Source organism: Panthera tigris, chromosome A2 (genome assembly GCF_018350195.1).
Source record: "Panthera tigris isolate Pti1 chromosome A2, P.tigris_Pti1_mat1.1, whole genome shotgun sequence".
Classification (NCBI taxonomy): domain Eukaryota; kingdom Metazoa; phylum Chordata; class Mammalia; order Carnivora; family Felidae; genus Panthera; species Panthera tigris.
Window position 1 is genome coordinate 32,264,120 of NC_056661.1, and position 16,545 is coordinate 32,280,664.

The 16,545-nt window shown below is 44.3% G+C and overlaps 1 protein-coding gene across 5 annotated transcripts in view; it reads left to right on the top strand.

Annotated features, from left to right (window-relative positions):
* The window catches only part of LOC107181000, a 266,480-nt gene that overhangs the window by 216,765 nt on the left and 33,170 nt on the right, over positions 1-16,545 (top strand). For 2 of the 5 annotated variants that reach the window (XM_042979356.1, XM_042979363.1), the window contains one exon: positions 4,050-4,392. The exons of 1 other annotated variant lie outside the window; for it this stretch is intronic. In XM_042979356.1, the coding sequence (XP_042835290.1) occupies positions 4,050-4,231 (182 nt within the window). In that variant the 3' untranslated portion in view covers positions 4,232-4,392. Of the gene's footprint in view, positions 1-4,049; positions 4,393-16,545 lie in introns of those variants that run through there. 2 more of the 5 variants (XM_042979362.1, XM_042979359.1) reach the window with 1 other exon arrangement.

Below are 16,545 nucleotides of genomic sequence, written 5' to 3' on the forward strand. Positions count from 1 at the left end.
TCTCTTTAAAAGCATGTTCCTTTAAATATTACATATTATACGTAATATACATGTTCATCTGAAGATTTTACAAATATGGTTAAGCAAAATGATGAGGCCAGAAATCATCAGTAATCCTAGCACGCGAAGACGATAATGGTGGTTCCAGATCTGCATTGCTACCTTCTCTGTGTTTCTTAGGAGAAATAGATACACATGCTGCTGGGTAAATAAAGCATGAAGGTTTCCCAAACAATTCTTTTTCTACAACCTTATTTTTAATGTTAGCATAGGGCTTCAGTATAGTTAATATGAAATAATTCATTTGAGCATTTTGGCTTTTCAGCTACTTGCTATGTTACCAATGCCACAGTCACGGCTTTGGTAAAAGGAGGAGGTGCTCAGTAAATAGTTGCTGATGTCCTTAAGTTAGGAGGCTCCAGAGGCATGACGATGCAGACTTGGGAGTTAGAGACACTGTCCTGAAGCTTACTATCCCCATGTTATATGGCCGGCCCCAGGCCAATCTCCAGATTCATCAGGGACTCAGTTTTCCTTCAGAGAGCTCTCTCCTGGTAAACGGGGGTGACAGACAGTGGCTCCTGGAAGGAGATCTTGTGAAGGTTAAATATAAATATAATGCTCGTACCACAGGGCTTAGTTCTTAAGGAATATCCAAAAATAATAGCTATTGTTGTTAACATTTTTTTGGTTATATGATTCTGTATGGTTGAAGGTCTACGTACTTTGAAAACAAAGATGTTTTTAGAAGTCAGTGGTTCTCTTCATTTAAGAAATTTACATTTTGAGGGGCGCCTGGGTGGCTCAGTCGGTTAAGTGGCCAACTTCGGCTCAGGTCATGATCTCGCGGTCCGTGAGTTTGAGCCCCACGTCGGGCTCTGTGCTGACCGCTGGGAGCCTGGAGTCTGTTTCGGGTTCTGTGTCTCCCTCTCTCTGACCCTCCCCCGTTCATTCTCTGTCTCTCTGTCTCAAAAATAAATAAACGTTAAAAAAAATTTTTTTTAAAAAGAAATTTACATTTTGAACTCCATGCGAAGTAAAGGGAATTCAACAGTGCCCTATAAATACGATCTGCATAAGCATTCATGTTCAAACACTCATTTCATATGGACAGTCACTTCTGCTATGATGGGACGTATATACGTTCCTAAAAATTATCATGCTATGCAAGTAATCTGAAAAATACCACAGGGCTCATGGGACATGGCATTATAGCAGCGATTATCACTCACAAAATCTCAAAATCCCATACAATTTTACCCCTCTCCTTAGGGGACAATTACAATGTCTGGAAACAGTTTTAGTTGTCACACTGGTGGGCAGTGGTAAAAAGAAGGGGGTAGGGAAAGGCCAGGGATGTTGGTAAACATCCTGCAGGGCACAGAACACTTCCCACAGCACAGAATTACCCAGGTCAGTATACAAAAGCACCGAGACTGAGAAACCCTAGGTTAGGGACACAACACTCGAAAATTTGTCCAGGCCTCATTAAAGGAAAAAAAGGCTAGCTATCTCATAAAAACAGTCACACAGCATAAAGAAATGGTTAAGAAATGGTTAAGAAATGCATAAATACCGCGGCATCGGGTGGCTCAGTGGCTCAGCATCTGACTCTTGGTTTCGGCTCAGGTCACGATCTCGCGGTTTCTGGAGTTCGAGCCCCACCTGGGGCTTCCCTCTGACAGGGCAGAGCCAACTCGGGATTCTCTGTCTCAGTCTCTTTGCCCCTCCCCCAGTCATGCTGTCTCTGTCTCTCTCAAAATAAATAAATAAATAAACTTAAAAAAAAAAAACCCAAAGACATGCATAAATACTGCAGTAAATATTGCACTTTGCCTTGAAAAAGACCTGGCGTTTGCCTCTGGAAATGGGCGTTGGAAGGGTTGCGGCCTGTGGGCTACTGTGCAGTGGGTGGAAGCAGTGTTGCGTACAATGGGACAGACAGTTGTAGCACCAGACGCACATAGTGTGGCTCATAACACCCAGGGTGGCCTGAGGTGGATGCTGATGTCTGGGGGGTGGGGGGGGGGCGGGGAAATGTATTTCACCCCAGTCCGGTTCAGCAAGTGGCAGTTTTCCGCCCTCGCCTACTCTTTCCTGGGGGATGAAATCATGCATAAGCACACGTGCAATTCAGTTATGTCCGAATCGTTCCTTAACGTATCCGTGGAATTGCAACAAATCCACGTTTTCAAAACAGATTTTATAGCAGAACTGACTATACACACATAATTGCCCTTAAATTGATTTAACTAAAACTATACCTCACAGCAAGAGTGATCCTCAAAAGTGTGACAGACTTGATTATCACAAAGACTTTTAACCTATAGAAATTACCAAACAGGAATGTTCAGAGAAGCAATGAGGACCCTGGTTAAATAAAATTCTTTCACACGCGGTTGTATATAGCACAAGACTTTTCCATGACCTGGCAAGCGGCCTGTGCTATTTATAACGAAGCCTACTTTAAATCCTGTACGATGCTGAGATATTTAAGGGTGAAATTATATATGTGGGATTTATTTGCTTCAAAATAATCCAGGTGGGAAGAGTGAGTAGCGGGGCTAAGAGGAGAAATAAATGGCCACGAGTTTATAAAAGAAGTTAGCAGATGGGAACGCGGGACTTGGTTATAAGCTTCTCCCTACTTTTGAGTAATAAGAAGAAAGAGAACAATAGTTCATTTAGAAAATTGTGTGCAGTGCCTTTGCAAACAGGTTCATATAACTATTGATTGTAAAAGGGTGACACTGCTGTTTGTGGGGCTCCCGTGTAGCTATCGTACTGAAATATCATGTTAAAAAAAAAATGGGATGTATGGAAGGTATTTAAAGCATGCTTCGTTACCAGAGTTCCCAAAGGACCGGCTCTTCTAAGTAGAGTACGATGAGTAGTAAAATCAGGTGTCAAAAGGAGAAAATTAACACTCACGTCAAGGTCAGTGACCAGGGCCAACTACTCAGGGTTGTTTCACAAGCTGAGAATAGTAAAAGCGTGAACAGTGGAGGTGAGGTTGACCTTGTGAATCCAGACTGAACAAAGGAGGATACTGTGGTGGTTAAGAGCTTGGGTGGGCCTCACAGTCTGACCTCGCTGGGGCACATGAATCCAATAACTTTGAGAAGTTTTGTTGCCCTTCAAGTTTACGAAAACTGGATACTTGTTATAATGAAAAAAAAAAGCGCAAGTTTTAAAGGAACAACAACAGGGCTCACCGGAGATGTTAAAGGCACATCAGAATAGACTTGCCGAAGCTCCAAAGCAACGTTGAGGTACTCTTTGGAGCATCTGATGAAAACCAGAAATAATTTGCTCAGAAAACGCACGTATGAATTCACACCAACATTTGCATGCAACGCCCAGAGAGTCACAGACCCCCGAACATTCCTTCAGGCACTGGGTTAAGAACCTGGATTAGGGGCCGGTGCCAACCGTTGGTCTAGAAGCCAGAGAGTGAAGACAAGTTAAATGCGTTCCTGTCACTGCAGCTGTTCCTCCTGACCTATTTCTCTTGCCAGAACAGTTTCCTCCACTCGCCCAGTTCTACCCCCTTCTTCAAAGTCCCTCACTTTCCGGACGCCTTCCTCAGCCAGGGCTATCTGCAGAATTTCTCCTCTGAACTCAGTACGGAACTTATCAGTGCTACTATTTTGGTCCTTAATCATATGGTCTCTTTGGATGTTTGTCTCTGGATACCTGTGTGTGTGTGTGTGACGTATATAAGTAGATTACAAGCAACCTGTGAGCAACACCATGCATCACACTTCCTGGTATATCCTCCCAGAACCAATGATGTACAGAACTAACAAAGAAACAGATGCCGTATGTGGCTTGGAAGGAGGCACTCATGAAATACTTACCGGACAAATGAATATCTTACTCCTTCCCTCGCTCCTTTCTCTAATACTTCAAACTTAGCACTGTTTGCTCCTTCTGTCAAGAGCACTCTTTCCCCAGGACTCCCTAGCAAACTCCCATTTATGATTTGAATCTCAGTTCAGAATCTTCAGGGAAGTCCTCTGACCTCACTCTACCCCCTTCCTCCCCAGCTCCATGGCGTCGCCTCTGGAAGATCTCTGCCATGTTCCTACATGCAGCACGCAGCATATGGCAACGATTCCCCATGGGTGGTCTCCCCCCGCTGCTGGGAATAGGTGAGGCACGGTGCCTATGTAGTACACGGAGGGACACGTTTACTTGCTTATGCATTTATTTTAATGTGCATTTGTAACAATGTAATAATACATCAGACCCACAATTTCACACTGTGTATTGATGAGGGTGAGGCTAAGTAAAGAGGAAAAAGAGAGAGAGAGAGAAACAGAAAGGAGGTTTAAGGAAAAGTAGTGAGCAACTGACAACCCGCTTGTTAGGTATGGTTTTACGGCAGAATTTGTGGAGGTGAGGTATGTTTATTCAGTGTTTTTGAGCACCAGGCTGGCATTTGGAAAAGGCAGGTATGTCATAACATCCTGTCTCTGTGTCCATCTCTCTTCCTAGGAGGCAGCCCCAGGAGGGCGGGGATGGAACCTAAGGCAGCTCTACACCGTCCAGAGCTGGGGCTCAGGAGTTCTTTGGCTGAATCGGGTCAAAGAGGACTGAATTAAAAAATTCTGTCGCAGCACCAGCTTTGCCCTCCTCAAAGCGCTATTTTGTCTGCTCCCTGGAACAGAGGGAAGGCACAATGATAGGCCAGAACATCACAGCTCTTTTTCCCCCCCACATGTCCCCAAGTAGTCCAGACAGACCAGTGCAGGAGCCCATCCTAATAAAATCCCACCGGATGCCTTCGTTTGCTTCAACCTTCTTCCTGGGTTTTCTAGGCAGCATGAAAGCCTAGTTACGCTTCTGCAAAGAGCTTTCTTAACCAAGGGCTCTCAGAGTCTCTTCACCGTGAGCACAAGTTTTACCCACCCGGGCGTTTGCTAACTCCACAGAACAATTCTTATTACCTTAGTAATCATGAGTTACTGAAAGAGAGGAAACGCAAAACACGAACGCTGCACCAAGGGAAAACTTGGTCAACCGGCACCTGCCAGAAAAGCCCGGAGGGTGGGAATGGAGTGGGGAGGCTTCCGCGGGCTCCTCCCCAGGGGGGGCTGCTGCAACTTCCAAGCTGAAGGTCTTTGTGTAAGAGGTGAGGGGTGTGGTGGACCCAGAGACTTGTGGCTGGCTGGCGAACAAAGGAAGGAAAAGGGAAAGGCAAGGGTGCTTCCACTTTTCAAGGTAACATAGTTGAACGAATCCAAGATTGAATTGGCCGCAATCACTGGTGATTCATTTTGAGAATATCACAAAGGGCCTCTTTCCCCCCCAGTTTCCGCTGTAGGGATTTCCCAGGCTAAGAGGGCAGCCCAGTTTGAGTCACCGGGTTGAAGAAACCTAGAAACGATAACGTGAAACAGATCAACTACACCCATAAAGGACTGTCAACCCTGTGCCCGCAAGAATTCTTTCAACACTAATTTCTCTATCATCAAATCTGGGTTTTTGTAAGTCTATTTATAATGGGACTCCAGCTTTCTTTCTTTGCTCTGTATCTTCCCCCTCTGAATGGTCAGAGGGCCATCTAAGAAAGAACTGACAAGTTGAAATTATCATCAATTATGCTGGCTACGCATTACCAGGTATCACAATGAAGCGCTTTCCTTCTTTTTGGGGTGTGGCCAGGTATCTCTAATAGAGAGATTTCACAGGAGCTCAATATCATTTCACGTCTGTTCGACTGAAAATAACAGCATTTTTGAGTGCTGAGTGCATTCTAGGCACTTAACATTCATTATGTCCTTGATTTCTCACAAGAATCCCACCAGAAAGGTAATATTTCATTACTGAATTGTCAAGAAAAGCTAAGGTCTAGAAAAGCTAAATACATGATTGGTCCACCATCACCTAGAAAATAAGTGACAAAGCCAAGACAGAACCTCCGCTTTTACCTGTTCCCAATTTTTTGTCTTCCCACTCCCCTGATTGCCCTTCTAGAAACTCTATAAAGACAGGACTTAACAAAAGCAAAAAGGAATGTGATTTAGTACGACAGTCAAGTAAAGTGTGACTCATCACAAATGTCCATAACATGACATATCTCTTGCTATGAAATAATTCAACAACCTCACTCCGTTCGTGCATACGTGCCAGTCAGCCCCCATAAATCCCCTGGGGCATGTGCCCTAATGTTCCCTATTCATCCCCCAGTCTGATACCTTGCAACCACACGCTGACATCACAATATTTATTTTGTTAATGGGTGGGAACAGAGGAAGTGGCCATTTATGGGGCATGCGTTTTTTTTTTAAATGATTCCATTCCTGGCATTTGTGAACACCAAAAGCCCAGCGTTCAGCTCATTTCCCTGAGGATTTGAGGTTCTGAAAAGAATGTTTCGGGAGACTGGGGACTCTTGTCGTTTCTACTTCTAGGAGTATCTTCTCTCACTCTGAACTCATTGAACAACCAGAGTCAGTATAGGTGGCGAGAGAGCGAAAGAGCAGACATCTCTTGAAGGAGCAGAAGATGACAGAGACTAAGGGGAAGGCCAATCTTGGCGGCCAGTGTTCATGACTCTTTGCCACACCCAAATCTGGTCGCCATGATATGCCGTCCGCGGTATTCACGCCTTGCCATTGCTTTTGTTTTCTGAGTATGGGTTTCAATGCTTAGTGGTAATCCACAGGGTATCATCTTCTCATTGCATCTGGCGCCATCTTCTCACCAACAGCCTCCTTATTCGTGGACTGGCTGAAATTCACTGCTCACTTCAGCAGTGATCAAAATCAAGCATCAGGGCCTCACGGCTCCTAACTGACTCAGAGTTCCAGGATCCGAGGCAAGCCCCACGCTGTCTCCTCACGAGTCCCAGTCACATCTGTCAGGGTTGCTCTGTTGGAAGGAGCTCTGCCCGTAAACTTTTAACTTTCCACTGTGCGATGTGCGGCCACGCAGGCACTTCCAGTCCCACTTATCCCCAGGCCAAATATCGGGGTAACGACTGCCCTTTGGTGATGATGTCCAGACCCTCTGAGGCCTGTTCTCACACTCGGCAGCATTCTGTAGGCTGCTGGAAAAAACTGGAGCTGGACAGGCTTATAAAAAACAAGGAATGTGCCTCCTCCTTAAAGAACCCATCACCTCAGCATACTCTCCCTGGGAGGTTTGCATTCTTTAGAGTCCCCAACTTTCCATGCATAATCCTGGGCCCGTAGCTTCTGTTTGAGTGGAAGTGAATCAAGATAGGAAGGACACACACTGTTACGATTCCCATTTGCAGATGGTGAAACTAAGACCGATAGGTTCAAATCATTTGACTGGTGTTACAAACCTAACTGAACATATAACGGTCAGGCTGGCACCAGATGCAATTCGAACGTTAAATAAGGATTGTTTTAGCGGTCATCGGAGGTGTACTTGTGGGGGGTGGACAAAGGTGAATGCTACATACCTAATGCATCAGAAGCAGCAAATGAAAGGGGGTGGGGTGACAAAAGGGGGTGAGAAGGAGCTGTGGTAAGGCCCTCACAGTCATGAACTATTAATGGCCAAGGAAGGGAAAGTTGTTTTTGCCACACGTGGTTGAATATGAGCTTTTCAGGGCATGTGCTCACACCATCGACTAACTGTGGGGAACTCAGAGGAAAAGACTTACGTTTCTCTTTGCCTTGGTTTCCTCATTTCCTTAAAGTACAAACAATACCACCTACCTCACAAGGTTGTTGTATGGAAGAAATTAGATAATCTAGATCAAGGTTTCTCAATAGTGGCATTATTGATGTCTGCAGCAGGAAAATCCTCTGTTGGCCAAGGCAGTGAGGCTGCCCTGTGCAGTGGGGCATGTTCAGCAGCCACAATGGCCCCCTGGCCCCCTACTGGATGCCAATACTGTATCCCTCACCCTCAGTCATGACAATCAGAAACGTCTCCAGACATTGCCAGATGTCCCTAGAGAGGCAAAACTGCCCCCGGTTAAGAACCACAGATTTAGCAGCGCCTGGGTGGCTCAGTCCGTTGAGCATTGACTTCAGGTCATGATCTCGCGGTTCATGAGTTGTAGCCCCACTCTGGGCTCTGTGCTGACAACTCAAAGTCTGGAGCCTGCTCCGGATTCTGTGTCTCCCTCTCTCTGCCTCTACTCTGCTTGCACTCTGTCTCCCTCTCTCCAAAATAAATAAACATTAAAAAAAAAGAAGAACCACTGATCTAGACAAAGTGTAGGGGCACGGCACACATTTAATAAATCTTATTAATGAATGTCCACCCTCCTACCTACTTTTCTTCCTGAGATGTCTTTTCTGTGACCCCTTCCAAACATCTCCAGGTCTTCTGTTCCAATATTCGCATTTAAAACAATCTCTGGGGGAAGGGACGTGACAAATGCATTTACTTTGGGAGTGTTTTCACTTCAATCTGGGTAGAGCAACCTGAGCCAAGGACACCACGTCAAATGAGTTCAGTGTAAGCACTAGTGACCTGAGTGAGACCAGTATTTCAGGGAAGTTTCCTTCCTGCCTTCTCAGAAGATAGTTTATGCAAAGGGTTATATATGCTACCCACTTGTAAGATACGAATTAATGGTTCCCAAATGGTTCTGTGGAACTTCAGTTCTAAGTGGATGGGAATAAACCACATAATTAGAAAGTTCTGCAGTACATGAATTTAAGAAATTTTGGGTAGACCAAGATTAAACAGATCTCTTTACTTCTCAGGTCTTCTCGGGGTCTTTCACGTGCTACTCTGCACCATAATTACTCATGAAGAGATATGTTTTGTAGCTTTTTTGAAACTCATTTTTATATGGCACCAATTTTTGTAGGCCAGGAGTCAGCAGACTAGAGCTTTGGGTCAAATCTGGCCTACTGGCTATTTTTATAAGTAAAATTTTATTGGAATACATCCAACCTCATTCATTTACATATTCTCTATGACTACTTTCATACTACAATGGCAATTTGAGTAGTGACAGAGACTGTAGAGCGTCTAAAGCCTAAATTCTTCACTACCTGGCTTTGAAAAGAAGAAGTCAGTTAACCCCTTTTATAGCCTGAATGGTTTGTGAAAAACACTGCTTTGAAGAACCTCAGTGTTAGAAAGGATTTAAAAGGTTACTGCTGCTTGTGGCAGTGTGACTTCACAGTGGCCAGCTCCTTCAACATCATCTGGGGAGCTTGTTAAGAATGCAGATTCTGGGCATCCTGTCCTGACCCACCGAACTAGACGTCTAGGGGCAAAGTCCAGGAACTGAAGTTCAATCAAATCACCCACGAATTCTTACGCACAACTGAGTGCTGCTGGTCTAACCTGATTGCCACCCGGGTAACAGAATCTCTCCTCAAGTGTCTTTGGCCTCCTTCCTACCTCGAAGGGTGGGGAACTCACTACCTTCCCCAAATTCCATTCTGTTCTTAGGCTGGGAAAATTATCAGAACGTTCTATATGCTGAATATATATAAGTCCTCTAGGAAGCCTACCCATTGGCTTTCATTTCCCTCCACTCCCACTTACAACTGTGGAGTGCATGGAAGCAAGAAGGCAAAGGGCAAAGTTACCCAGAAAATCTACATTTATAATTCCCTGGATCTAGTATTCCTCAGGAAGCCTTCTCTGGCTGCTCCACATCCTGCCCTGTCCAGTGCGTTCAAAAAGCATGGGAGGTTCCTCTGTGCAATCTCCACGTGTCTGTGATCCGTATTGTAGTGAAAGGTCCAGATATCTGACCAACTCAAATAAACCCGAAGCCCGAGCCCAGTCTATCACTCCATAGCTGTGGGGCCTTGGGCAACCGACTTTGCCTTAGATCTTCATTTCCTTCTCTGTAAAAAGGGTGTGATTATAGCACCTGCCTGGGGATGGTTTTGAGGCTTTGATATTACAGGTACGACAGGGCTTAGCTCAGAACTGGTTTATAGTAAATGCTCGGTGTCATCAAGGAGGGGATGAGGTTGGTATGTCCCTGAGTGGACGATGACTTTCTCCAGGGAAGGGACCGTCCATAGCTTACCATCCTTTGAATGCCAGTGTCTATCATATAATAAAAAAGAAAGACCGAAGAGGGTCGATAAAACAGTGGCCAAGAGCAATGAGAATGAAAGAGCTGCCTAGTTTCAAATCCCTTTACCACCTGTTGCCTCATGTGTGGTCTGGAGGAAAGAGCTTGATTTCTCTATGTTTTAGTTTACTCCTGAGTGAAAGCACTACCTAGAGTGGTTGTGAATGTTAAATAAGATAATGCAGGCAAAGGACTTAGCACATAACAAAAGTTCAGCAAGGGCTATAATTATTATTGCTAACACCATTGTTATTAATAGTGCCCCCTCAGCATGCGCCGGTGGGTGCTTAGATAAGAGGCTTGCCTAGAAAACATGTCTGTGCTCATGAAGAAGTCTTAGCTCTTTTTTTTTTTTTTTTCCTACTTCTTATCCTTAGATCCCTTGGGAAATACATAGGCGGGGAGACAGCTTAAATTTGGGACTAGGCTAACAGAGGCCCAGGCAAATCCATCCTAGATTTATATACAGAGTAAATCCTGTGGCTACACTAGGCTGTGCACAGTTAACATTTCCCTCGGTGCTGTAAACCAGACGCCCCTCTCCTCCCCAACTGTTTGTAGCATATTAGGTGCAGATTTCACTAAACTCCTAAACAAGGAAATGACAGTACCCAAAGGAGATGGAAGAATGTCTTGTGTCCAAACCAAATAAAGGAGAGACCATAAATACCAGGGCTCTGAGACATCAACATTCATTCTCAGAAGGCCCGTCTTTCTGCTAAACCTGACTCTTTCATCCCCCAGAGCCTTGCCCTTGCGTACCTCCCTCCGAGTTGAGGCTAATGGCCAAACATGAGCACCTGGAGCTTTTATCACACCTGCTTCTAAAGAGGTCAACAAAGTTGGATATTGAATGTCCTACTGTCTGCTTTATGAGCTGAACATTGTATTAGGCTCTGGGGGCAAAAGACAGACACACACAATTCTTGCCCTTCTGGAGCTCATAGTCCAGTCAAGGATACAGACGTTAACCAAAGAATTTGTGGTTTGCACAGTGATGGAAGCAGAAGGAACAGGGCAAAGGCCCTGTGGCAGGAAGGAAGAAGGCATGTCAGAGGAACGAGAGGGGGCCTGCTTGATTATAGGAGCAAACGGCATGGTACAGAATGAAGCTGGAGAAGAGAGGGAGGTCAGACCACAGCAACACATAGCCGCTCTAACAAATGCAGTCTTTCTGTGCCAAAAAGAACAAGAAGCCACTGAAATATCATAAGAAGTAGATTGATGGGATTTGCATTTCAAAAAGATCAGAAGAGTACTAGATTGAACAGATCCATTAGGAAGCTATTACAGGTAGGCTGGCAAGAGATGGGTGCTGACACTGGCCAGTGCTGATAGACAGCAAAGGGGAAGACAGGCGGGACGGACCCAAGAGGTGGAACTGAGATGAGGAAACAATACCTTAGATCGCAAACTAGGAAATGTATAGCTCCATTCTCCTGAAAAACATAATAACATGGGGATTTATAAGCCTTCAAAAGTAGAAAAGGAAAGGCGATTCAGTCTTATTGGGCAACACTAATGATATTTACAAATCTATCCTGCTCCATTACAAACTTAGCTCAAAAACTTTATGCATGATTTTGATAAGGGTGCCAAGACCATTCAGTGGGGGAAAGAACAGTCTTTAGAATGAATGGTGCTAGGAAAACTGGACAGCTACATGCAAGAGAAGGAAATTGCACCCTTACATAAGACCAAATACAAGTATTAACTCAAAATGGATCAAAGCCCCAAATGGAAGAGCTGAAACTACAAACTCTTAGAAGAAAACACAAGGCAAAAATCTTCACAACATTGGATTTGGCAATGATTCCTTGGATAGGACACCGAAGGAACAGCCAAAAAGATGGACAAATTTGACTTAGCGAAAATTAGATAATTGTGCCCATCAAAAGACACTGTCAACAGAATAAAAATGCAATCCACGGAATAGGAGAAATATTGGCAAATCACATATTTGATAAAAGATTAATATGCAAAATGTATAGAGAACTCCTAAAACTCAACAACAAAAATGATTTAAAAATGGGCAAAGGACTTGAATACACGCTACTCCAAAGAGCTACAAATGGCCCACAAGTACATGAACAGATGTTCAATATCACTAATTGTTAGAGAAATACAAACTGAAACTCCAGGGAGATGCCACCTCGCAGCCATCAGGAAGGCCGCCTCCCCCAAAATCAGAAAATAATGTGCTGCTGAGGACAAAGAGGAGTTGGAACCCTGGTGCCCTGTTGGTGGGAATGTAAATGCAGCCACTGTGGAAAACAGTATAGCATTGCCTCAAAAAATCAAAAGTGGTCCACCATAGGATCCACCAATTCTACTTCTGGTTATATACCCAAAAGAATCGAAAGCAGGGTTTTGAAGATGTATTTGTACACCAATGTTCACAGCAGCATTATTCATAAGAGCTAAAATATGGAATCAAGCCAGTGTCTACTGACAGAGGAGTAGATAAACAAAACGTGGTTTATCTCTACAACTGAAGGTCATTTAGTCCTAAGGATGAATGAAATTCTGACACAGGATACAACGTGGAGACAACTTGGGGGACATTATTCTAAATGAAATATATTATTCACCAAAAGACAAATACTGTGTGATTCCACTTCGAAGAGGTACTTAGAGTCATCAAAATCATAGAAACAAGAAAGTAGAAAGGTGGTTGCAAAGGCCTGGGGTTGAAGGGGAGACAGAGTGTTATTGTTCAGTGAGCAAAGAGAGATTCAGTTTCACGAAACGAACAGAGTTCTAGAGATGGGTGGTGGTGATGGCAGCACAATATTGTGAATGTATTGAATACCACTGAACTTTGTACTTAAAAATGGATAAAATGGTAAATTTTATGTTAGGCAAAAATCAGGGGGAAAACTGGCACAAATTCAAGGATTCACTGTGAAGGGCACAAAAGCAGCTTCACAGTGTATGCTCTGGTTAGTTGCAATATATAATTCCATAATCAAAATTCCAAGTTAGAAATAAAACTATTTATAGCAATATAGATCACTTTACACTAGCATTGGAGTCAGAAGAGAGTGGGTTCAAATCCCAGCTCAGTCACTTCCTGGCAATTGACTAGTAATATCTCCGTCCTGACCCTCAGTTTTCTCATCAGTCCAATGGAAAGGATGAACCCTGCCTCGTAGGGTTATTATGAGGCTTGAAGGATATGACATAAGGATTAAATGTGGATCATGTGTATACACTGCCTAGTCCTGAGCTAGAGATATATATATATCTCCATATATATATATTTTAGCTCTTGTCTCCATTGATGACACACTGCCCGGCAGGAACAGACACAACAGGAAGAATGAAGGGTGATTTCTTTCAAGACAGGAAAGTCGTACCATGTCTCCATCCCCGGACGATCACCTTCGACAGGGGCTGGTGGATTTAGAATCACAGTAGAGAAACCTCTTAGAAGTAAAAGGATAGAGCAGTTTCAAACATTTTCAGATCACAAAGAAATACATTATAGGCTCTGAGCCACTTACAAACTCTGCTGTTTTCCATTTGATCTGATTGTATTTCATTAAAAAAAAAAAAAACAATCTGGTCACGACTCAACCAAAGTGAGGTGTTTTTTTTTGTTTTTGGGGTTTTTTTTTTGACCCTGGGGTCATGACTCACAGTTTGAAAAACACCTGGTTAGGGAATTCACAGTGTGCGTCCTTCCGGGAAGCCTTCCTGGAACACCCTCACCCTGTGGAGGCTGTTCCCACACTTGAATTTCCTTGGTTTCAATGATTCCAGGCTATGCCTCACCATTTATTCATAATGCTTCTCTTGCCTCCCTAGATAGACTCCCCGTGGGTGTAGCCTTCCAAATCGACCCTCCTAGCCTCCTCCATTACTTCATATCCAGGAGACCTAATTTAAGAAGCTGGGACAGTTTAATGTATATTGAAGGTAGCACAGGTAGGGGCAGATGGCCAGGAGACTAGCATCTGGTCCAGTTAACCTGCTCTGGCCAAGCACTGGCTCTGTGCCTTGCACTGTGCAAAGCTCAGGAAGAGGACGGCTTTCTTCCAGACTCCCAGGGCCCTCGAGGCTAGGCATGTGCTCAGATTGTGGGAACAGAGCACACAAGCTTCAGCGTAAAGCCTCCGAGGGCTCCTGAACAGGGACACCTGGCACGATGAGACCTTTGCCCTGTGCAGAAACAGCTTCCTTAGCAATAAATAGAGCAAGACTCCGTCGCCTGAAGGCAGGGCAATGGCGCAGATGGCCTTGCGGGGCCTCAGCTTTGGGAAATAACCGTTTGCACTGAAAGCTCCCCCTCCCGTGTGAAACGCACGGAGAAGGGCAACTCTGCGCAGGCGCTTCCTTCCAGCAGGCTGGGAAAAGGAGCTGCTCTGATTTCTGCTTGACTGTTTAGGCTCGGGATGGACGTTCAAGACCCAAGCAGCTGAGAAACCATCCCGTCGCTGAATTGACTGCAGCCCCACTAGCGTGGAGAACAGCATGGCTGTTGAAGAGGCAGACAGCAGTGGATTTCCAAATTGCCTCCCCCACTTCCAAGCCGTTTGACAATGAAGATACATACATATACATAATATATATGATATATATATATTATATATATGTTATATATATATTATATATATTATGTATATAATATATATATATATATTTTTTTTTTAACCTCTCTGAGCTTCTCTTTCCACACTGTAAAATGGACTAATAATAATATCTCTAGAATAGGGCTGTCAGGAGCATGAAATGAGACTCATATACGTAAAGCCCCTCATATAGTCCCAGGCACATTGTAAATCTTTAGTAAATGGGAGCCAGAGTTATTATTTTTCAACACTCAATACAGCATAATTGAGGGGGAAAAAGGCAGTCACCTGAAACAGCTCTTCCTCCTTTCAGCCAAAAGGACATATTTTCCTAGTGAGAAAACGTGGATGCTAGCCCTCCCTGCCCCCCCCCCCCCATGCTTCTAGAACACCAAGAGATTTTATCTCGGGAGCCTCTGTGTGATGCTAATGTACAAACATGACTTAGCTGATGATCACCTGTGAGCATTGCAGATAGAAGGATGCCTCTGGCATTGGCCACCTGTCCCGTGGGGGGACCTCCCAGGCTCAGGAGACTTCAGCCAGCCTCTGAGCTTTTCAGAAGCAGGTTTTAGTAGATACTCTTTGGAGGCCTCCCCACTCCTCCCCTGGTTTTCCCCACACCTGCCAGAAGCCCCACTCCCTCCTCTGGGAAAACACACCCCTGGCCTGCTCCCTGTACTGACTCCCAAGGGCCTTCATCCTCCGTGAAACTGTCCCTGAGGACTCCAGCCTCTACCAACCCTTCTTTTCGTTGAGGTCTTACAGTGAAAATCTACCATCTAGAGCAATGCTGTCTCACAAGAATAGAATGTGAAAATAGAATTTTACATTTTTTAGGAGTAACATTAAAGAAATTAAAAAAAAATAAGGTGAAATTGACTTTAAGAAAATATTTTGAAGTCTGCTGTGTGTTTCACGTTTACAGCATATTTCAGTTTGGACTAGCCACCTTTTGTGTGCTTCGTAGCCATGTGCAAAACAAGGAGATTTTGAAGACTGAATGCTCCCCTCAGAAAAAAAGTAAAATATTTCATTAATATTTTTTCATATTGATTACATGTTGCAATGATAATATTTTGGATATAGTGAGCTAGATAAAATATATTATTTCCATTGGACACTCCTTGGCTCTTTTTTTTTAAGATTTTAAAAAGTTTATTTATTCATTTTTGAGAGAGCGTACGTCAGATAAGGGCAGAAAGAGAGAGGGAGACACAGAATCTGAAGCAGAGGCTCAAGACTCTGAGCCGTCAGCGTGGAGCCCAACACAAGGCTCGAACTCACCAACCGTGAGATCGCCTGAGCATTCCACAAGCCCCCACTCCTTGGCCCTTAAGGGCCACTTCCTGCTCCTTTTACTAGAAGGCAAAGGCTTTCCCCCACCCCCTTGTACCATGTACTTCCCACACCTGGGTCTGCCCCCAAGCCGACAAGTGGATAGAGAAAAAGAAAAAATGCACAGTTACCCACCCCCAACTCTTCAAATGTAGTTCCTCTGGTCAGAGAGAAGGTTGGGGAGCCTGCCTAAACTCTGCTGCTGTTGTCACTGACCAGGACTACAGCTGACAGGTCTGAAGCTTGCCCACGGGCCGGAGGAGAAGGGGGAAGAAAAAACAAAAGAAAAGACATAGATTGCCCCCACTCTCTCTGTTCCTTAGGGTCCCATTTACATTCCTTGGACTAGAAGCAGGGGCTCTTCTTGGGGTTCTTTCTCCCCGTAACCACATGCTGTTTCAGGATTCATATTGCCCTTGAGCCCGGACCAGAAAATGTGGGAGTAAAAACCTAGGAAATTCATGGTCTCAGTTTTACTTAGAGTTCTGGCTTCTTTTTCTAATCCACCTGCTACCACTTACTTTTCAGATTCCTCAGATAGAAGCTGCGTGCGTTTTGTCTAGGGTTTTTGCCTGCATTCAGTGGGAAAAATAA